This window comes from Pseudorasbora parva, chromosome 21 (assembly GCF_024679245.1).
Source record: "Pseudorasbora parva isolate DD20220531a chromosome 21, ASM2467924v1, whole genome shotgun sequence".
NCBI classification, from domain to species: domain Eukaryota; kingdom Metazoa; phylum Chordata; class Actinopteri; order Cypriniformes; family Gobionidae; genus Pseudorasbora; species Pseudorasbora parva.
Window position 1 is genome coordinate 18,122,528 of NC_090192.1, and position 23,048 is coordinate 18,145,575.

Genomic DNA, 23,048 nt, shown 5'->3' on the forward strand with positions numbered 1-23,048 from the left:
CCACACCCTGGATTCAGATCTCCCAATATCAGTTACAAATTAAATCTGAAGTCCACAAAGAGTGTTTAGCTGTAAATGCCAAGCCTCTATTGCTGACCCTTTTGCACCGTGGACTAGCTGTCGACAACTCCAAGTAAATACTATTCACATATGTTAAAACCCAGGCTTGAAAGGAGAGAGAATGTGGAGGTTTCCAACGTGTGGCAATTCGTTTTTTTTTGCCAGCCAGCAAGGTTTTTCTCGTATCCAATGTCAAACTCAGTTTTGAAAGATCATTCAAAATGAGTGTAGCAGGCGTGCAGGGCAATCTAACCTTAAACAGCCTAGAGAGGTTAAAGGAAATCATCTTCCAAAAGTCAGCCACTGGGGTACATTCCCAAAACATGTGAAAGTAACTGCCAATCACTTTTAAAGAACATAAAGTACATGTAGGATCGTCAATAACCATCATATGGAGCTAGGAGTTAATTAAACCCTATATGTAGATTATTATAATGTATTTCCACTCATTTCCACTACAGATAGGAAAAAGAGGCTACAATTTGAACAAGCTTACCAAAATTGGAAAGTTGACGACTGGAAAAGTGTTGCCTGGTCTGATGAGTCTCGATTTCTGTTGAGGCAGGCAGATGTCATACTTTGGTTTAAACAGAATAAGAACATGGATCCATCATGCCTTGTTACCACTGTGCAGGCTGGTGGTGGTGGTGTAATGGTGTGGGGGATGTTTTTTTTTTTTTGGCACACTTTAGTGCCAATTGGGCATCGTTTAAATGCCATGGCCTACCTGAGCATTGTTTCTGACCATGTCCATCCCTTTATGACCACCATGTACCCATCCTCTGATGTCTACTTCCAGCAGGATAATGCACCATGTCACAAAGCTTGAATAATTTCAAATTGTTTTCTTGAACATGACAATGAATTCACTTTACTAAAATGTCCCCCACACTCACCAGATCTCAACCCAAATAGAGCACCTTTGGGATGTGGTGGAACGGGCGCTTCATGCCCTTGATGTGCGTCCCACAAATCTCCATCAAATGCAAAATGTTATCCCATCAATATGGGCCAAAATTTCTAAAGAATGCTTTCAGCACCTTGTTGAATCAATGGCATGAAGAATTAAGGCAGTTCTGAGGGCAAAAGGGGGTCAAACACAGTATTAATATGTTGTTCCTATTAATAATCCTTTAGCTGAGTGTGTGTGTGTGTGTGTGTGTGTGTGTGTGTGTGTGTGTATATATATATATATATATATATATATATATACACACATACATACATACATACATACATAACATAAATACATACATACATAACATAAATACATACACAGATTATGTGTAAATAATAATACATTGAATAAATAATAATAATTTATATTTAAATTAATAAATATTCACACAAATTGACCGTAGGTTAGTCCTATGATGTAGTGTGCACTATAATATATAATGTGCTTTTATTCTGTAGGCACTGTCTACTCAGTTATTGACAAGCTGGACATGCACATCGCCTCTGGATTCCTGTACTGGATTGATAATAGCACCTACTCATCCTACAGAGGCATTTACAGGACCAAGACAGATGGCTCACGCTATTCTACTGTCATCACACAGTTGGGCACTGGAAGGATTCAGGGTTTGGCGGTAGATTGGATTGCAGGTAAATTACTGTAAAAATTAGGTGATACCATTTATACTGTGAAAATAGCTTTATGTGTTTGTATGTATCGGGCTAATCCTTGTTTTTTATGTCAGGAAACTTGTACTTCACTAATGCATTCACCTCTCAGACATACCTTGAGGTGTTACGTCTGAACACAAGCGTTCAACTGATCCTGCTGAAGAGTTCAGTGGATCGTCCCCTAGATCTTGCCGTCAGCCCCAAATTGCGTCTCCTCTTCTGGACTGATGCTGGCCAGTCACCTAAGATTGAGAGCGCTCTTTTAGATGGTACCAATCGGACAGTCCTTGCCTCTGAAAGCGTGTCTTCCCCCCGAGGCCTTACGATCGACTACACCAATGACTTCCTGTACTGGGTTGATGATACTTTGGATATGATTTCTCGAATGGCGCCTGATGGTTCTCAGCGGCAGATTGTACGCTACGGTAGTCGCTACCCTGCGCCATACAGTGTTGCAATCTTTGGCGAGTACATGCTGTGGGTGGATCGCAAACTGGGCAAACTCTTCCAGGCTAGCAAGCTTCCTGGGAATACAGACACACCTGAGGTGATCCGAGATGGCATTGAGGATCTGACAGATGTTGGAGTGTTTGACTCGCATGTTCAGCCCACTTCTGCCAACCTGGTGGGCTTCAACCCATGCCATGAAGACAATGGGCGCTGCCAACAGTTTTGTTTTGCAATTCCTGAGCAGCAGCAGCCCAAATGTGCCTGTGCCCATGGCTCTTTGCTCAGCAATGGAGTCTCGTGTGGCTTCGGCCTGGATGAGTACCTGATCTTCACCACGGATTACACCATGAACAGCATGAGGCTGGACCCAGAGGACCACAGCACACCATTTGCCACCTTTTACCTGGGCTATGGCGTTTTAGCCACAGAGTTTGACTTCCAAGACAAGAGAGTGTTTTTCACACAGTATGTGGGTTTAGGCAGGAGTAAAATAGGATACATCACAACCACCAGCATCACTAGCCCACCGATCACTATAGCCAGCGGTACGGTCTGATGCTTTAATGTTCTCTAAATGAATAAGCAGAAACCAGCCATTAACAATGTTAATGAGTTTTCCTTTTTTTTTCATCGGTTAGATCTGGATGATCCTGAAGGTCTGGCTTACGATTGGATCCACAAGCGTCTTTATTTCACAGATTATTACAATCGGAGTGTGCAGTCTATGGGAATAGATGGCCAAAACCGTTCCTTCATTGCACATGGCGACCGCCCCAGAGCTATCGTAGTGGATCCCTGCTATGGGTAAAAACTTGTTGCATTTCAGATTTAAATTGGCAACCAAAACCTGGGCTATATTTTTCCATGCATCACATTTTTTTCAGTCTTACCCTGGGTTAGAGACTAAACCCAAAGTATACTTTATATATGTGTAAAACCAAAGTTTTATCCCTGTCCAGTGTCTCCGCTACTTTCCACCATACTCTCCGCCATTTCCAGTTTATTGTTGTTACATCGCATTCCATTATTTTTCAACTGTTGAACAACAGGCCAGTGCACCTTCTGCGGTGTTGCAACTTCTGCACAAACTGATAAGTGTAACAATTCACGATGCATGAATGATTTGAGCATAGAGAAGCTGTGTATGTACAGTAAGCATTGGTTGATGATTAAACATTTACGACACATGCACTGTGCAAATACCCTAGTGTACACGTAAAAACCGAAGTACACTTTGGCCTTTAATCCTGTATTCAATTTTCAGTTGTTTAAAACTGTACATTTGTAAACTTAGTTAGCAGTTTTACTTCTATTTGTAATTTTATAATTCATCGCTCACTTTTGCATGTTAATTTGGCATATATATATATAAGTGTGAAAGCCCTGACCCTGGTTCAAATTGTTCCAGCCAGATAATTAAAATAGATCAAGATTTGAAAAACTGAAACCTGATTTTGCTCATGCAGATACCTGTACTGGACTGACTGGGGATCCCCTGCTAAAATTGAACGAGCTACACTGGGTGGAAACTTCCGCTTCCCTATCGTAAACACAAGTCTTTCCCAGCCTAATGCTTTGTCTTTGGATTATGAGGAACGACTGCTGTATTGGGCCGATTCGACACTGTGAGTTTATACTAACTCATTTTATATAATCTTTAGTGCAGACAGACAAGAAACATTGAACTGATAAAACTGTTTCACTCTCTCACTCACAGGGATAAGATTGAGCGTGCCTCGTTGACTGGAGAAAACAGGGAGGTCATTGTTAGTCAGACACAGTACCCGTTTGCTGTAACAGTGTTCCGACAGGATATCTACTGGACTGACTGGAACACACGGATTGTGTACCGTGCCAACAAGGACGATGGTTCTGGCCTGACTATAATGGCCACTGATCTCCAATATAGACCCAATGACATCCATGTCTTCTCGGCCAGTAGGCAGGAGAGCTGCTTGAGTCCTTGCCAGGTGTTCAACGGAGGATGCAGCCATGTTTGCGTCCCAGGTTGGTCTGGTGTCCCATGCCAAGTGTGCTTGCTATAGCCAATCAGTGCACATTGATCTGAAAGGCACCCATTTGATTTTCAAGAAATTGTTGAACCTGCATACAGTGGGTTGTTAAAATAGATCTTAAAATAGAAACCTGGAAAATAAAAGAGTTTCAGGATTTCCAAAAAAAAAAAAAGAATTTTTTTTTTTTTATAACAGAAAATTAATTTTAAATATTTCAGATTCTTCGCTGTCACTAATCAAATAAATAAAATTGTGACATTATTCGTGACTGTTTGCTTTGTGTACATAGGCCTACTGTCAGTTCCATGTTGCATATATATATATATATATATATATATATATATATATATATATATATATATATATATATATATATATATATATATATATATATATATATATATATATATATATATATATATATATATATATATATATATATATATATATATGCAACATGGAACTTTATGTGCTCTCTTTTGGACTCAAACATATACAAATTTTAGTCTGCATGTTTATTTATTTATTCTTCTCTTTTTTGAGAAGCTTACATCTCAAGTCTCTCCTTTATCACTTTCTCAGGTCCATCTGGTCCAGAGTGTCAGTGTCCAAGCACTGGTAACTGGTATCTGGCCAACGATGGGAAAGACTGCATCCCCGACAATGGGCAGCGGTGCCATGCGGATCAGTTCACCTGTCTGGATGGAAGGTGTTTGTTCCAGCGCTGGAAGTGTGATGGCTACAGGGACTGCTTGGATGGGTCAGATGAGCTTGAGAGAGTGTGTGGTAAGTGACCTTAGCAATTAAAAAATGTGTTTAAATATTATGTTATTATAATTTATTTTTTTATACATGACTTCTACATTCTACAGCTTTCCACACCTGCTCACCTACGGAATTCACCTGTGATAATGGAGGCTGTGTGCCTCTGTACTATGTGTGCGACTACACAAATGACTGTGGAGATAACAGTGATGAGCATGGCTGTGCCTTCCCAACCTGTAACCCTACCACAGAGTTCACCTGTGCTAACGGACGCTGCATCAGTGCGTCTTTTGTGTGTGATGGATTCAATGACTGCAGAGACAACGGTACCACGGATGAAGTTAACTGCCGTAAGTGTGGTGCTATTTTAGTATTTTTGGTCCCATTTTTATATTAGGTGGCTTATTATGTACTACTATGTACTTACAAGTTTAAGCTTGTCATCTAATATTTATGTAACTTGATTTAATCTTCATTTTAATGAATTAAAATATTTTTTAATAGTTTTAGATTTTGTTTTAGTTCACAATGATAACATTGTGTCATTGGCACCATCATCCACATTTGCATAGATTTTTTTCCCTTTTGAATTAAACCGAGCATTAATGTTTAGCCGCGCACAAGATACTCTTTAACTGGAGTGATATTAAAGGTGAAGTGTGTGATTTTTGGTAACAAAGAAATAATCTTTTTTATTTATTTATTAGCGGACAGAACCTGTGCACCTGGCTTAGTAAAATGTGACACCACCAACATCTGCATTTCTTCGAATAGCCTATGTGATGGTTTTAACAATTGTGGGGACAACAGTGATGAAAATCCACTCTTCTGTGGTGAGTTACAGGGTCTCAGCTTTTAGCTGTTTTGTTTCATGAGTGAAATGTCACTTTAATATGAAAATAGAATATAATGCGTGCATGTCCTTAAAGAGTTAGTCATGTCTTGTACTGCTTGTGATCAACAGCTGGTCGGACCTGCTCTGCAGACGAGTTCCGCTGTGATAACGGGAAGTGTATTCCCCAGGCATGGCTGTGTGATCGCATCCCAGATTGTTTGGACGGCACAGATGAGCCACCCACCTGCGGTATATGTCGAGTCCCCCTCCTGTCTGCAAATCACTATATAATACTGGAATCCCTATCTTATACTCTCTTTGTCTCGTTCCACAGAGGATCAGGTTTATACGTGTAACCCTAAGCAGTTCAGCTGTGCAAATGGAAACTGCATTCTGGAAATGTGGGTATGTGATGGCAACAACGACTGTGGAGACAATAGTGATGAGGCCGAGGAACTGCAGTGCGGTGAGTCCTGTCATTCATCTTCAAGATGGTAGAAACCAGCAAGTCAATGCACTTATTATAACTTTGCTAGTCTGGTTTGTATTTTGTGTTTCAGGATCAAGGACATGCAACCCCAGCGATTTCTCATGCCCCACTTGGTACCCAGGCTCTCCGCGTTGTATACCATGGAGTTATGTGTGTGATGGTGAGAAGGACTGCGCAGATGCTGCGGATGAGTTGCACAATTGCCCCAACCGCACATGCCACATGAACGAGTTTGCTTGCGCCAATGGTCGCTGCATTCTGTTGCCTTTCCAGTGAGTTTTTCCTGTCCGCCAGTACCCAACAATGCAAATCAAATAACATTCTACTCAAAATATTCATAAAATATATACTGTGTGTGTAAAACTCCTCCTCAGCTGTGACCGTGTGAATGACTGTGGGGACGGCAGTGATGAGATCGGTTGCGTTTATGGCACCTGCTCCAGCCGAGAGTTCTCCTGCCAGAATGGAGTGTGCATCCCATCAGTGTATGTATGTGATGGTTATACAGACTGTCAGGATGGCTCTGATGAATTTGAGGGCTTGTGCAGGAGCCCGGAACCCACCTGTGCACCTGGACAATTCATGTGCAATTCTGGGGAGTGTATTGACATCCACAAGGTCTGCAACCAGGAGAGGGACTGCTCTGACAGCAGTGATGAGAAAGGCTGCGGTAAGACACCACTTTATATTTGGGAAAAGGCTTACTTTTGTGATGTGCCTGAAATAGACACTTAGAAAAACTGTTTATTCAACAAACACAATGTTAAAAGCAAAATGTCAATGCATATATCTAAAATTGCATTGCAATGATGTGTCTGTAATGCCAATATGTCTAAAATGTGAAAACCCTGCTACATATATACATCTTCTACAGGATTTATATAGGACTATTTATGCAGCAGCATATCTTACATGCTCACAGCAGAATATCTGTGTATATATATTGGCAGTAACAAGTCCTAATTTGCACTGCAGCAAATCGAGTCTGCCAAGACCAATTACATTTACATTGGCATATTCAATAACATGCTAAAACTATTTAGAGAATTGTCATGATTAATATAGATTTATTTAATTTTTTTAAACGATTTTAAATCTTTCTCACTCACCGAGGATGCGTTCATTTGATCAAGCATACAGTAAATCAGTGAAATTACATTTTGAATTAAATTTAGTACATTTTCAAATGTAATTTTTTCCTGTGATGGAAAAAGCTGCATTTTCAGCATCCATTACTCCAGTCTTCAGTGTCACATGATCCTTCTGAAATCATTCTTATATGCCGATTTGTTGCTCAAGAAACATTTATTATTATCAGTGTTGCAAGTGTGCTGATTAAGATATGTTTTTCAGGATTCTATGCTGAATAGAAAGTAAAAAAATAACAGCATTTGTTTAAAAAATGACTTGACTTTTATTAAGTTTTGACACATTTCTGATTTGAATTACCACTCACATGCTAATACAGATCATATTATCATTGATAAATTACAATTAATTTGTAAATAGCACAATTACAATGGATCTAATAAAATGGATGAATTAGGTAATGATGTGTCTTTATGTCATTCCACAGGCATAAATGAGTGCAGTAACCCAGCCATCCACCAATGTGCTCAGAACTGCACAGACACTCTGACGGGTTACTACTGCTCCTGCAGGGACGGCTACAAACTCATGCCAGACGGCAAGGCCTGTGAGGACATAGATGAGTGCAAGGAAATACCAGGAGTGTGCAGTCAGGTGTGCGAGAATGCTGTGGGATCCTTCTACTGCAAATGCGCACCGGGATACCTGCGGGAGCCTGATGGACGCACCTGTCGTCAGAATAGTGGAATCGCACCGTACCTCCTCTACAGCAACCGTTACTACATCCGTAACCTGACCGCTGATGGATCGTCCTTGTCGGTGGTGCTGCAGGACCTGTCGAACGTTGTAGCTCTAGACTTTGATACCACTGAAAAGCGTTTATACTGGGTGGATATTGGGAAACTGCACATTGAGAGGATGTATTTAGATGGGACAGGAAGGGAGGTCATATTAAAGAATGACCTGGATGGAGCAGAAGGTATAGCTGTGGACTGGGTGGGCCGGTAAGTTAATGATTCATTTACTTGAAGTATATTCTAAAAACTACTGGGCAGGGTTAATCTATGGGTGGATATTTCCTTGCAGAAAACTGTACTGGGCAGATGGGAATATGGGAGCCATTCATGTCTCTGAACTTGATGGACGTTACCGGAAAAAACTCCTGAAAGGTTGTGTTGATGCCAACTCTACATACTGCTTTGCCAGTCCTCGGGCTGTCGCTGTTAACCCTAAATATGGGTGAGTTAAAAATAACTGTAGATATTTATTTTAATTATTTAGTTGAACATCTGGCATGTTTATGTGTGTAAACATTTCCCTTCCCATTCCTGTTCAGATGGCTATATTGGACAGACTGGGGGCGGACGGCTTTCATTGGCAGGGCTGGCCTGGATGGAACCAACACATCAGCTATCATCACAACCAAGCTAGTGTGGCCTCATGCCCTGACAATCGACTACACCAACAACAAAATCTTTTTTGCTGATGCCCACCTAAATTTCCTTGAGTAAGTTGTGTCCTGTATTATATCCAAACCAGATGTGATCTCCTGCTTCATGTAAAACTTACAGTATTATGAATTGGGTCAATATCATGCAAAATACTTATTTTAAGTTGTTTTGGTAACATTTACCTCTAGCTCAGATGTATTTTGTAACACAATAATAAAATTATTAGGTATGCACCGACAAGCCAAACATATTGTGCATCCCTTAAAACGATGTATTTTTTTCCTACAGTTATGCCGATATGGATGGACAAAACAGACACAGGGCTATAACAGGTTCCTTGCCCCATGCTTATGCACTGACCCTGTTTGAGGATTTGGTTTACTGGACTGACTGGAACACCCACACCATAGAGAGAGCCCACAAGTACACTGGCGCTAACCGTGTTGTAATGGGTAACAACACACAACGCCCTAATGACATCCATGTCTATCACCCTTACAGACAGCCACGCAGTAAGACAATATATCCATTTCGACATTACCTTAAATTGCATGATGGTTGTTTGAATGTTTTATTAACATTTTCTTAGGTGACAATCCCTGCAATGACCATGACCTGACCTGTAGTCACCTGTGTCTGATTGGCCCGGGCGGGACAACGGCCAGATGTGAGTGTCCAGATCACTTCATTGGTCTGGCTGTTGGCTTTAGGATCCAGTGCGTGGCTGACTGCTCCAGCACTCAGTTCCGCTGTGGAGACAATGAGCGGTTAGTGAATCGGTTCTCTTATAGTGATGCTTTAATGTGGATTTTTCAGCCTACAGGTCGATAACCTGATGATCGTGTGCTCTTCCTTTTCTTGCTTCTCTTCTCTGTCTGCCTTTTGTCTCCAGGTGCATTCCCATATGGTGGAAGTGTGATGGTCAGTCAGACTGTGGGGATGGCTCCGATGAGCCTCAGACATGTCCTCCACGTTACTGCCCAATTGGACGGTTCCAGTGCCAGGATGGGAACTGCACCTATCCGTTTTTCCTGTGTGATGGACACAATGATTGCAATGATGGATCTGATGAAGATGCTGCACTCTGCAGTATGTAACACTTATATTCTAGTTTATCTTAACCATGGCTTTGTCAGCATTAGCCCCTTTCACACATTAAACCCAGAAAATTTCTGCTTAATAACCAGATTACTGTATTTTTTTTCCAGTAAATACACAAATTTACTGTTCACACACAATACAAATATATATATATATATATATATATATATATATATATATATATATATATATATATATATATATATATAAACTTTTTCAAAGATCCTCTCTAACTTTGTAACCCAGGTGATCACCGTTGCTCTGAGAACCAGTTCCAGTGTAAAAACAAGCGCTGTATTCCAATATCCTGGCATTGTGATGGGATTCAGGACTGTGCTGATGGCAGTGATGAGGAAGCCGACAGCTGTGCAGAAAAGACTTGCAAACCTGGACAGTTTCAATGCAAAAACGGACGCTGCATACCACCAAGCTACGTGTGTGATGCACAGAATGACTGCGGAGATAACTCAGATGAGCCATATGATGAGTGCAGTGAGTGTCCCTTGGGGAAAATTGGCCCTTTTCTTTATCAGCTTGATTTTAACTGACCCTTGACATTTGTCTCTTTCCTGCATCTCTTTTTTTGTAGTGGGCCCTGATCATAAGTGTGATGCAGACACGGAGTTCTCCTGCAAAACAAACTATCGCTGTATACCTCTGTGGGCTGTGTGTGACGGCGCCAATGACTGTCTAGACAACAGCGATGAGCAGGGCTGCCGTAAGTTCCATATAATGATTTAAAATAATATTTAAAAAATATTTAAAATATTTGCACGAGACAGGCTGACTCAAAACAAAATCCAAAACAAAATCATATTCTTTTAAGACACAATCCAGTTCTCTAATATAAAAACTGAGACAGTATAATGGTTAGTATAATGGCCAGTCTGTACACAAGCTTGGACACACCAACACATTTTTTATTATTAATGAATTAATATAAATGTAATAAAAAAAGGTGTGATCAAAACTAATATATAAAATAAAGTGATTTGTTAAATAACAATATCTTACACGTAAGTGAATATAATATTAGAAAATAAAAATTATTTTTATCTTATTTCATGTTCTGTAATCTTAATAAATTGCGACCCTTTGTCTGGACCTGAGGTGCATCCTGGGATGATTTTTAAACATTAAGGAAGGATTTCCCTAGAATGATGGACACTGATGCTGCTTATCCATTTAAAAAATAGGAAATACAATTTTAGTTTTGTAGAATTAAAATGTAATATATATTTTTAAACTTTATCTACAAAAATTTACAAAAAACAATTAAGTGTCTTCACAATAAAGAGCCTTTTGTCAGAATTCTCATGATTCAACAAATAAGCGATAAATATCCATTTTGATGTATTACATAAAAGGGATTATAATTACATTTTTAACAATTGAAATAAATTAAAATCAACCCCTGCAATTTCCTTCATGCAGAAGAGCTGACCTGTGACCCTCTGGGAGATTTCCGCTGTGATAACCACCGTTGTGTGCCCATTCGCTGGCGCTGTGATGGGAACAATGACTGCGGAGATGGATCTGATGAGAGAAATTGTGGTTGAGTAATGCACTGACCATCCATTTCCTTCTATACTGAAGGTCTAGTAGCTCACACTTTTTGTGTGTGTTCACAGAACCCAGACCTTGTTCTGAGAGTGAGTATCGTTGTGACAACCAGCAGTGCATTCCAGGATCTTGGGTTTGTGACCATGACAATGACTGTGGGGACAATTCTGACGAGCGGGACTGTGGTAAGTTGAAGTAAAACTGGCACCCTTTTTATTTTGCAACATCTCCTCTCCAACCACATGTTATTAAACAGCACTTTTCATGATCCAAACAAATCTTGATAGATAACATTAAGTCCAACTTAACACTTTTTTTTCTTGTTGAATATAAAGTTTCCCTCAGAAATATGTCACATTCAAAATGCTACATATAAACAGAATATGCTTAAAATGATAAGATGCATAGATTTCCCCTTTACATCTTTTACATCTTTTAAATTACTATGGGATTTACAAAGTAATTTTTTCTTCATAGAGCTGCGGACCTGTCGTCCTGGAACATTCCAGTGTACATCTGGACACTGCATCCCAGAAGCTCTGAAATGTGATGGTTATGCCGACTGCCTAGACTTCTCAGATGAGTCTGCCTGCCGTGAGTGTGCAGGGATAGAAATATATGGATATTTATGTTGTCTGTAACACTTAAGAATATGGGTGCACTGATATGCATTGATTCATGCTTAATTATTAGCCAGATAATTATGATTTAATGTATGATTCATGAAGAACTAAACAATTAATTAATGATTACTGCATCAGCAAACAAATGAAGATTCTATATGAGTAATAGATTATGTAATCAATCAATTGTTATTAGTTAAATGTATCATAATGTATGAATTCCCTAATAACATTATATTTACTAATAATGTAAATGAACCTGTTGATTACCACAGTGGGTCGAAGCCATGCATTTCAACTTCCAGTTGTCTGCTTTACTTAATCATTAACTAATCATTTGCAAAGGTATAATTCTGTTATGACTTTACTTGTTCATGTACATTACTAAACTAATTCAAAATTTATGTAAAACCCTATAACCACAATGACATATTACTTAAAGGTGCACTATGTAACTTTTACATCCGCTAGAGGTTGCCTATTCAAAACAGAGACATAGTTTAATGATGCCAAGTTTGAGCTCAGAATCATGGGACATATGGTCTTCACCTTACAGCCGGTGGGAAAAAAAATGTGATTGGACTTGGGAGAAATCATGTTCATGGATGCGATTATTAACGGTACTGTAGTATGAGCTACTGGAGCATTTATTGATAAGATGACCACAACACACGCCTCCCAAGCAGTGGGACTTTTATTATGCCACAGTCCCTTTTCCGCTCATGAGTATGAGGTAACGCAGCTCTGTTTGTCATATTAGATACATTCACGTGTGTTGAAAATTGTTATGACGTTACTCTGTGTGTTTACTCGGCGGCTGCTATGACACTTGTTGCACACTGCAGTAAGAGTAAAGCGTTTCTGCAAAATTAAACCAGAAATCGATAATTACACAAATATGACGCAATTGACAGCAATCAACTAAATATACAAATACAATTTATTAATTAGGTCTTATTTAATTCTATAAACTATAATACTTATCTGCCATTGATTGATTGATTGATTGATTGATTGATTGATTGATTGATTGATTGATTGATTGATTGATTGATTGATTGATTGATTGATTGATCGATTGACAGGCAACTCCCTCACACAACTCCCTCATATGTACGTCCCGGTTAAAATAGCAATTTTCTGACAATTTACAAATAGTTGGAAACATTTGGGATATTGTTAAAACTCAGTTTAACAAAATATATAACACTGGCCTAATGGTTTTTGGATGTTTTACTGAAAATGTTTTACATAGTGCACCTTTAACAATTAGGTCATAGTGATTTGTCTCAGCAATTAAAGTCATAACATAATGATACCTTTGTAAATCATTAGTTAATGATTAACTAAAGCAGATAACTGGAAGTTTAAATAGCTTTGACCATTGTGGTATTTAATATATGAATTTACATTATCATTTAATATAATATGTTATTAGGGAATTAATACATGATGATGATGACACATTTAATTAATAGCAATTCATATATGTTTTAATCTTTGTTAGTTGCTGATGCAGTAATCATTAATAAATGGGTAAGATAGTCATAAGTCATACATTAACTTGTGGTTTATTAGTTCAGCATGAATTAATGCATGTTAGTGCACCTGTAATGTAATGTGTTACATTACAGGGGAGTTACCAAGTCGTCTGATTCCATATACTGGAATTGTTGAATTGGTTCTGTACTTTTTGTTTTCCCAACAGCTACTCGCTATCCTGGAGGACGCTGGTGTCCATCACACCAGTTCCAGTGTAACAACAAGCTGTGTGTGAACCAGCAATGGGTGTGTGATGGCTTCAATGACTGTGGAGACCGCTCTGATGAGCAACTCAACCTCTGCTGTAAGACGTTTTAGGAAACTGAAATAATAACATTTTTGCAGATAATTTGAACCATTATAATACATGTGTCTCTTTATGATACATTATCAGTCCTTAAATCTGGAAATTCATGTTGGCCTAATATAGTAATTTCATCAGGAATATGATAACAGTGTCTTATTGTCAGAATCGTTTTGTTATCAGGGAACATTACATGTGAAATGCCAGCCAAGTTTCGCTGTGACAATGGCTACTGCATATACAGTGGTCTCATGTGCAACAAAAAAGACGACTGTGGGGATGGCAGTGATGAAAAGGAGGACCAGTGTAAGACATTCACTCATATCTTTTCACTTCAACAAAAATCAATCTAATACACATAATAACTTTTCTATTTATAGAATACAAATATAATTTGCCTGTGACAGCAAAGGTGAATTTTCAGCAACATTACTCTAGTCTTCAGTCTTACTGTAATATGCTGATTTGGTGCTCAAGAAATATTTATTTTTATTATTATTATTATCAATTATTATTATTGTGAGTGAGATAGTATATAAAATACACTCTATTGCCAAAAGTATTGGGACACCCCTCCAAATCATTGAATTCAGGTGTTCCATTCACTTCTGTGGCCAAAAGTATGTAAAATCAAGCACATGTAGGCGCTTCTACAAACATTTCTGAAAGAATGCGTCGCTCTCAGGACCTCAGTGAATTCAAGCGTGGTACTGTGATAGGTTGCCACATGTGCAATAATGCGTAAACTGTTAATAGTATCATAACAAAGTGAAAGCAACTGGGAACAACAGCAACTCAGCCACGAAGTGGTAGGCCACGTAAAATCACAGAGTGGGGTCAGCACATTCTGAGGCACACAGTGCATAGAAGTTGCTAACTTTCAATAGCTACAATAGAGTCAATAGCTACAGACCTCCAAACTTTATGTGGCCTTCAGATTAGCTCAAGAACAGTGCGTAGAAAGCTTCATGGAATGGGTTTCAATGGCCAAGCACCTGCATCCAAGCCTTACATCACCAAGTGCAATACAAAGCATCAGATGCAGTGGTGTAAAGCACGCTACCACGGGACTCTAGAGCAGTGGAGACATTTTCTCTGGAGTGACGAATCACTCTTCTCTGGCAATCCGATGGATGAGTCTGGGTTTAGCGGTTGCAAGCAGAACGGTACTTGCCTGACTGCATTGTGCCATGTTTAAAGTTTGGTGGAGGGGGGATTATGGTGCGGGGTTGTTTTCCAGGGCCAACTCCATATTAAACCTTATGGATTAAGAATGGGATGTCATTAAAGTTAATGTGCATTTAAAGGCAGATGTCCCAACTTTTTTTAAAGTTTATTTTTCTAAACTCAATTCAAATCCTAATTATTGGCTTTGTGTCTCTTGTTTTAAGCATAATTCTACATTTTGTTAAAAAAAAATACTCAACACAAGATGAAAGACAAATTTTAGTAACTAGTTAACAGTTAGAAATACATAGTATTTATTGTGTCACTAATGTCATGTGTTGACATTAGTTGATAAATATACAACTCATCATTGCTAGTTCATGTCAAATAATAATAATAATATGAACAAATACATCTTTTGATTTGAGGAATGTATTAGTAAATGTAGAAATTATGTAGTTAACTGATGTTAACAAATGGTTCTACTTTGTTTAATAAAATAGACTATTATGTTAGGTAGTTTATTTTTATTTCTGAAAGAAAAGTATATATTTACTGGAAAAACGAGATACTGTTATACAAATATAATGATTAAGAAAATTATGTGTGCAGTGTGGCTATTTTTTTTTTTTTTGTATCTAATGCATTACATGTTGTTGTTGTTATGGTCAGTGATGACGGTAAGAATTGCGTTTTTCAATCAGGTCAGGAACCCACTCTCGCACCCTGCACGCCCAATGAATTTAAATGCACTAATGGCTACTGTGTGGCTCTGCCTTACGTATGTGACCACAACAACAACTGTGGAGACCTTACTGATGAACTGGGCTGCAGTAAGTCAACAAACATCCCCATACAGGATCAGTAACTAATAATGGAACTTTATAAGAACTGCGTTTCTGTCAGGTAGTTCATGATGAGTGACTCTTTTCAGATTTTGGCCACGACCGCAACTGTGATGAGAAGTTATGTCAGCACGAGTGTACAAATCTGAACGGAACTGGCTTCATCTGCTCTTGTAAACCAGGTTATGCCGTAGATCCGGATAACACCTTCCGCTGCAATGGTACACACAAAGATGCATATTTAGCACCTTATCACAATCCTCTTCATAGTGGAGACATTTTTGCAGGCAGTTTTAAATTGTCAAAATTAAATCTGTAAATAGAAAGCTTAACCTGTGTATGCCGCCACACTTAATGCATCACATTATGCCTTCACTGTAAAAAACTGAGTCACAAGTTTTTAAGTACAATCGTCATGGATGTTTAAATTATTTCAACTTAGATTATGTTAAATTGACTTTAAAAATGAGTTACATTTCACAACTTATGAAAAAGTTGAACATTTCTTATTTTGATGAGTTAAAACAATGTAAATAAAAAAGATGTTGTCATAACTTATTTAACATATTTTTTACAGTGTTGCTGTGCCTCATTTTACTCATGTGACTCTTGCTCCCTGCAGATATAGACGAGTGTTTAGAGTATGGCACATGCCCGCAGGCCTGCAAGAACACTAAAGGAAGCTATGACTGTGAGTGTGCCCAGGGCTACAGGAAAGTGGGCACAGGCAATCAGTGTGAGGCTGAAGGTAGGACAGAAATCTTAAGAAACAAGACAGGAATTTCATAGCATGTATAGAATCTTAAAGCTTCTCCATCTTAGGTCCTGAACCGCTGCTCCTGCTGCCGGAGAACATCCGCATCCGTCGCTACAACCTCCAGACGGAGGAGTACCATGACTTCTTGCAGGAAGAGGAGCGCATTGTGGCGTTGGACTATGACTGGGACCACAACAACACCAAACTTAGTATGTACTCAATTCTAGTGCTTCAGCCCCTTAAAATGACACTGGTGTATACACCATACACACCATGGTGTATGTTCTATTCCATTTCCGCCACATAAGAAAAACAATCATGCTTTGGTAAATTCATAGTCAAAAAGTTATAATTATGACATAAAAAGTAAAAAATGTGACAAAATATCCTAATTATGATTTAAAAAGATATAAATTTGACAAAATAATTCGTTATTGTTTACCAAAGCTTGATTGTTTCCCCTCCATTTGTGGCGGAAGTGGGCTTCCAATGTTCTTACTTTATCAGAATTTATTTAATCATATTCAATCACTTTCAGAGATACAATAATGCATTAATGTGGTATGTCCCCCCTCTTGCCGTCTTGTATGTTTCAGGTGTGGTGTATTTTACAGTAGAAGGGAGTGGTGCATTGCCTGGTGCTATTAAAAGAGCTTATCTGCCAGCTGTGGATGATCATAATAATAACATTGCTGCTGCTGTCAGTCTGGACATCAAGTATATCACAAAGCCTTATGGAATTGCAGTGGATTGGGTCGGCAGGTAAAGCACTCGCATTACATTTTACGGTCACACTTTATATTAGGTGTTTTACAGATGCAATTACATGCAGATAATTATAATAATATAAGTGCAATATAAACACATGTATTCACATAATAAGTGCACTTTTATCAAGTGATTAATTTAACAGTTAGTACATAATAGTTAAAGATACCTAATATAGAGTGGGGCCCATTTTACAACAATATTTGTTAAAATATTCCAAATAGTCAAACCCTGCCCTGAAGATGAATGAAATTGAATAATAACCAATAGTCTTGGCAAGAGTAGTTGATGAATCAGTCTGTAACAGCTCATGAGCCTTTAAAATTCTTGTAGGAATTTGTACTGGGCCGATGCACAGCTCAAACGTCTAGAAGTGGCCATGCTGGATGGGCGGTACAGGAAGCATCTGATTAAGACTGATCTGGAAGAACCCACTTCTGTGGCCGTGAACCCTCGTTTAGGGTGAGATCCTCTATCCTGTTTTCCTGTGGTCTGTTTGAAGGGACAGTTAACCTCAAAGTGAAAATATTCTGTTATCATTTACTCACCCTCATGTTATTCCAAGTCCACGTGTGTTTGTTTTTCTCTAAAACATAAGATAAAAAAGTTTTGTTGAATCTCCATTAAGAAGCAGCACCAAAAATGAGAAAAGTTAACAATTGCTTCAAGCGCGCCATTTAAATGCCAATGTTTGAATTTTGTTTTGTCATGCTGTGGTGCAGCATGCTTTACTGGATTGACAATGGCAACACGGCCCGTATCGAAGGCTCCTGGTTGGATGGTCAAGAGAGAAGGGTTCTGGTGGACAGCGGTTTGGGTTGGCCTACAGGCTTGTCCATCGACTTCACAAACAGTGACCGAATCTATTGGTCAGATACAAAGGAGAGTCGCATTGAGTCCATCCTGCCAGATGGACGGAACAGACAAATTTCAGTTTTCATAGGTAAGGGATCGATTAGGCTAATTCAACAATCAATTGTCCTACGTAGAAACCACTGTATATTAATAAACTCTCTGTGAAAAATCAACTGCACTTAATTGTCTTGAATGTGCCCTTAAAAGTACAATCTCAAAAGTACATTTTAAAAAACATATTATTCAAAGATTATAGAATATTATTAAAATAAAAGGCCACTTGAATGTACTTAAAGAGAGTAAGTTTGATAACACTTTATTTTTCAGTGTGCTTGTTACATATGTTACATGTACTTACCATAGTAATAACAAGTACTTTATGCATAATTACATGCAACAAGCCCTCATCCTACCATAATCATGTTGTAAGTACATGTAGTTACTTAATATTACTCATTACATAAATATATAATTACACCATAACAAAGACACCTTAAAATTAAGTTTAACCTAGAGTTTCCTGATTGTTTCTTACACACAAGAGCACTTTGTAATGTCAAATTAAAAGTACATAAATTATTGTTTTGATCATCTTTTTTTTTCATGCTTTATACTTATTTTAATGGGTTGACTTACATACTAAGTCGATTTTAAAGTGAATATATTTTAAATATAATAAATTCACCTTCATCATTATTACAAATGTGTATACATGACATATAAGTTTCAATAGAAATGACATTTAAGTACATTTTAGTTTGCCATAAATGCTTGTCAGTGCATTCAGCAGAACACTTTAACCATTTAGTCAATACAATAGAAGTAATAATGAAATTACATATAAAGATATACTTGTTTGAGTGTGGGGGGGGGACACTTTAAAGTTGCATTGAAAATCAAATCAAACTATATTTTAATTTAATTGCAATTAACATGCAAATAAGTGTCAGAAAACATTCATTTCAGTTGCGTATATTATTTACGTAATAAGTGCTCTTTTTAAAGGAATACTTCTTTTTCAAAAGGGACATTCATATCTCATGTATCTCGGTTCTTTTCTCTCAGATGTAAGAAACCCATTCAGTGTGAATGTGTTTGAGGACCATGTGTACTGGAGCACGCAAGAGAAGGGTGAAGTGTTCCGACAGGACAAGTTTGGCAAAGGCACCAAAACCAGACTCCTAATAGCCGGACCTTGGCTCACCCAGATCAATGTATACCAGCAGCAGAAATACAACTCTATAACCTGTGAGTAACCTCAGTAAAGTGAGATTTACATAATGATCTATATATAATCCAGTCTGTGTTTAAGCTTTAGCTAACTTTTATTGTGCTGATAAAATATGATGCTAGTTAGGATTTTGTTGCTAGCTGCTTGAAGTGATTTTATATAGAGAGAGAGGGTTGGATGTGTGTAAACTGTCTCTCCTCCACAGTGAAGAACCCTTGTAAGGGCACATGCAGTCACCTGTGTCTGCTGAGGCCTGGAGGCTACACATGTGCCTGTCCAGAGGGCACCAGCTTCTTTCCTGGTAGCAATACCGAATGTGACGCAGGTGCCTTTTATACTCGTTATCTCTGTCTTTATAGTCATCTCAGTGACCATAAACTAATTCATTGTAGCTAAACTATGTGTTGAAACCAACACTGCTGACACAAATTTTTCGTTTCAGTTATAATAAAGTATATAAAAGAGGGAATTTCACTTCCTTACACTAAGAATATGTGACTAAGGCACATTTTAAAGGTGCCCTAGAATGATTTGAAACAATATTTTAAATTGTTCTTTCATATCTAAATAGAGGGTATGTGGCTTATTTAAGGTCCAAATATGGTTTTACAGGTCCATTTACAACCCTAGAAATTGTTCCTAGGATGTAATGCTCTGTTTTTGCGTTTTTTGGAAGGGTCGTGAATATTAATGCAGAGTTCTGCTCTGATTGGCTGTTTCACTGCACTGCTGCTCAATGACAGCTAAACACATCTATACCATCCGTCATGGCAATGATTTTACAATGATAGCTTCTTAACTTTGAATCACAAACTGAACTGGCGTGTAAATATGTTGTTTGTACAGTAACATTACAGTTTGACAGTAGAGTACTGGTTTAAAAGTCGATTTATTTAGCCAAACAAAGTAAAATAGAAGCCACTCAAAATATTTTTTACTGTCATGTTTACTACTCACCCACTGCAAAATAATCATACTTCATTTCTCAAAAATGTATATTTATTTAAAAAATTGACTAGAAGCCTTGTCAAATGACTATTGTTTCAACTTAGATGGTGGAGAAAGTGACGTTAGCTACAAGGATCAAGTGAGCTATAGCTAGTTGCAGTAGTAGTAGACAGTAGTAAATGTTGTTAGCTTCTGAGTTATGTGTTGATGAAGAAATTTAGGCTAATTTAGATTTCAATCTGTCAAAAGGGATCGACATAGGTATCTAGTGTTGTATTGTATGACAACACTGTCGGGAAATAATATTTGAATAATACATTTATTTGTATTATTTGTATTACAAGTTTGGCAAAGGCACCAAACAAATGACATTATATAATAATTGTCATTTGACAAACTGTTATGAGGTGCTTGGAGTTTCTAATTGTTACTGTAATAGCATCTTGCGTTGGATCTAGACAACACAGGGGATATTATCATTAATGTTGTCTTACTTTTAATTTAAACTTTTAATTTAATCAGAAATAGGTTTGGCAGTCAAGAAATGGATACAATTATTTACTGCTTGCAGGAATATGGTTGGAATTGGCCCTTTCTTCAGATTTATATGCGGAGCGAATCCTGCTTGATATTGTCCCAGGTTAGAAAATCTGTCCGTAGTGAAATGGGCCAAGCAAACAAACTACTTTAAATTAAATTGTTGCAGTATCCAATTATAAATAAACATCAACCATGACTGTTGATATTTTTTATATGTGGGAGTGGTTTATAAAAAGTCCTCACGTCCCCTGCATTGCCTGGAACATGACATTTATTTCCATGATCTGCCGATCTATCCTCGCGTGACGCTTGTTTACCTGCAGAACTGATGATTCGGCTGCGCAGTTCGGCCTGACAATGAACATGGGCTGACATGCAAATGTTGAGGGCGTAATGATCCCAGCAATTGCGTCACAGTTGACGTTATGATGAGAATCACATGTTTTTCTGTGGTGTTTTTCACAAACAAGATTTACATATGAAGGAGTAGGGCAATGGTGTTTGAGACTCACGGTATGTGATGTCCATGTACGTGTTATTTAACTATGGCAAGGTTAATTCAATTTTTCATTCTAGGGCACCTTTAATGTTCAGCTCTAAATATGTCATCCCCTCACATCTTTTTTTTTAATTATTTGTGTGATTTGTTAGGGATTGAGCCTGAACCAACCATGCCCCCTCCATGCCAGTGCAAGAACGGTGGAACCTGTTATTTTGATGACAATAAGGCGCTCTGCAAGTAAGTTCTGATTTTATAATGATAATGCAAGCAGGAATGAATAAACTTATGGATGGGGTAATTCTGACTGTTAACTCACCTCTACAGTTGCCCCTCTGAATGGAAAGGAGACTTATGTGAGACCAGTATTTATGATGTGGTCACAACCTCAGGTAAAATTTATGGCAGTGCATGATATCAGTTTTTAAGTTATCATGCAGCTACATTTCAAGCTGTCCTCTTTTGCAAACAAACCACAAAAAACTCACGACCCACATCCTTTCTGTCTCTCTCTGTCCATCCACAGTTGGTATTGCTCTTGGAGTTACAGCTCTTGTGGCTCTTTTCCTGGGTTGCTTGATATATTCTGCAAAAAAGAAGGAGAAAATAATGAGCACGCTGCATAACATTAATCTGCCTATCAGTGTATCCAACTTCAGTATACCCAGCTTCTGGTGAGGATAAAAACATTTATGCAGATATTTTATATTTAAAATGCCCCTATTATGTTTTTTTTTGATTACCTTTCATGAAGTGTGTGATATAACTGTTTGTAAATGTACAGCCTGGTCTCATCATTAATACGTAGGTATTAATACGTTACTTTCAAAGAGATTAAACGTACGTCTTAGTACGTTTGGAGAAGTGCTAAAATGTAAAATATAGACGTATTTGCAACATTTAAACGTAGTATTATTACATTTTTACAGCTAAAAAACGTAAAACATTTACAAATCCATCATGAAATCTTTTTTGTTAAGAATACAAAACTTTATACTGGTAAAAAAAAATTTTTTGTTGTTATATCATAAAGATATCTATATAATTTCCCTTTGACCATTTTATTGATTAATGTACGATCCCTTAACACTACCCCAAACCTAAACCTACCAATTTAATACAGAATATAAAGAAAATAAAAGGTAAAACGTTGGGAAATGACGATTTTGATAACAATATACCATTAAAAAAAATATTTTGAACGGCTAATCCTACACTTACCCCTAAACCTACCCATTAGCATTTATTAAAACAACGTACTGTTATAAATCAAAGCATAACAGACAGACCAGTGTAATCACAATAATTTATTTATTGCAAAAATGTCAAAAGCGGTACCAAAAGTAGTTCAAATGAAGATGTGTTGCAGTCGCAGTCCTCTCTGGTGGTATATAACGTTAATAGTTTTGTATGAGGTACAGAGCAGAATGTTAGCTATTAATCAATGAAAATATTAATCCGGCTTCTCTCCGTGAAGTTGCGCATTTCCCACATAGACAGTAAAAGAAATGGACCGAGCTA

General features: G+C 37.9%; 1 protein-coding gene across 1 annotated transcript in view; it reads left to right on the forward strand.

The window, feature by feature from the left end:
• Positions 1–23,048, forward strand: part of lrp2b (low density lipoprotein receptor-related protein 2b) — a 62,586-nt gene that overhangs the window by 29,429 nt on the left and 10,109 nt on the right. The window contains exons 39-75 of the mRNA XM_067429580.1: positions 1,477–1,668; positions 1,764–2,684; positions 2,778–2,943; positions 3,606–3,764; positions 3,857–4,146; positions 4,737–4,940; positions 5,027–5,269; positions 5,627–5,752; positions 5,884–6,003; positions 6,089–6,220; positions 6,315–6,516; positions 6,619–6,914; positions 7,821–8,337; positions 8,420–8,572; positions 8,670–8,840; positions 9,073–9,296; positions 9,374–9,551; positions 9,677–9,873; positions 10,132–10,377; positions 10,475–10,603; positions 11,320–11,439; positions 11,517–11,633; positions 11,926–12,042; positions 13,780–13,917; positions 14,101–14,223; positions 15,789–15,917; positions 16,019–16,150; positions 16,552–16,677; positions 16,752–16,895; positions 17,283–17,448; positions 17,788–17,916; positions 18,177–18,397; positions 19,375–19,557; positions 19,746–19,865; positions 21,680–21,767; positions 21,855–21,919; positions 22,054–22,201. Of these exons, the coding sequence (XP_067285681.1) occupies positions 1,477–1,668; positions 1,764–2,684; positions 2,778–2,943; positions 3,606–3,764; positions 3,857–4,146; positions 4,737–4,940; positions 5,027–5,269; positions 5,627–5,752; positions 5,884–6,003; positions 6,089–6,220; positions 6,315–6,516; positions 6,619–6,914; positions 7,821–8,337; positions 8,420–8,572; positions 8,670–8,840; positions 9,073–9,296; positions 9,374–9,551; positions 9,677–9,873; positions 10,132–10,377; positions 10,475–10,603; positions 11,320–11,439; positions 11,517–11,633; positions 11,926–12,042; positions 13,780–13,917; positions 14,101–14,223; positions 15,789–15,917; positions 16,019–16,150; positions 16,552–16,677; positions 16,752–16,895; positions 17,283–17,448; positions 17,788–17,916; positions 18,177–18,397; positions 19,375–19,557; positions 19,746–19,865; positions 21,680–21,767; positions 21,855–21,919; positions 22,054–22,201 (7,132 nt within the window). The remainder of the gene's footprint in view (positions 1–1,476; positions 1,669–1,763; positions 2,685–2,777; positions 2,944–3,605; positions 3,765–3,856; positions 4,147–4,736; positions 4,941–5,026; positions 5,270–5,626; positions 5,753–5,883; positions 6,004–6,088; positions 6,221–6,314; positions 6,517–6,618; positions 6,915–7,820; positions 8,338–8,419; positions 8,573–8,669; positions 8,841–9,072; positions 9,297–9,373; positions 9,552–9,676; positions 9,874–10,131; positions 10,378–10,474; positions 10,604–11,319; positions 11,440–11,516; positions 11,634–11,925; positions 12,043–13,779; positions 13,918–14,100; positions 14,224–15,788; positions 15,918–16,018; positions 16,151–16,551; positions 16,678–16,751; positions 16,896–17,282; positions 17,449–17,787; positions 17,917–18,176; positions 18,398–19,374; positions 19,558–19,745; positions 19,866–21,679; positions 21,768–21,854; positions 21,920–22,053; positions 22,202–23,048) is intronic.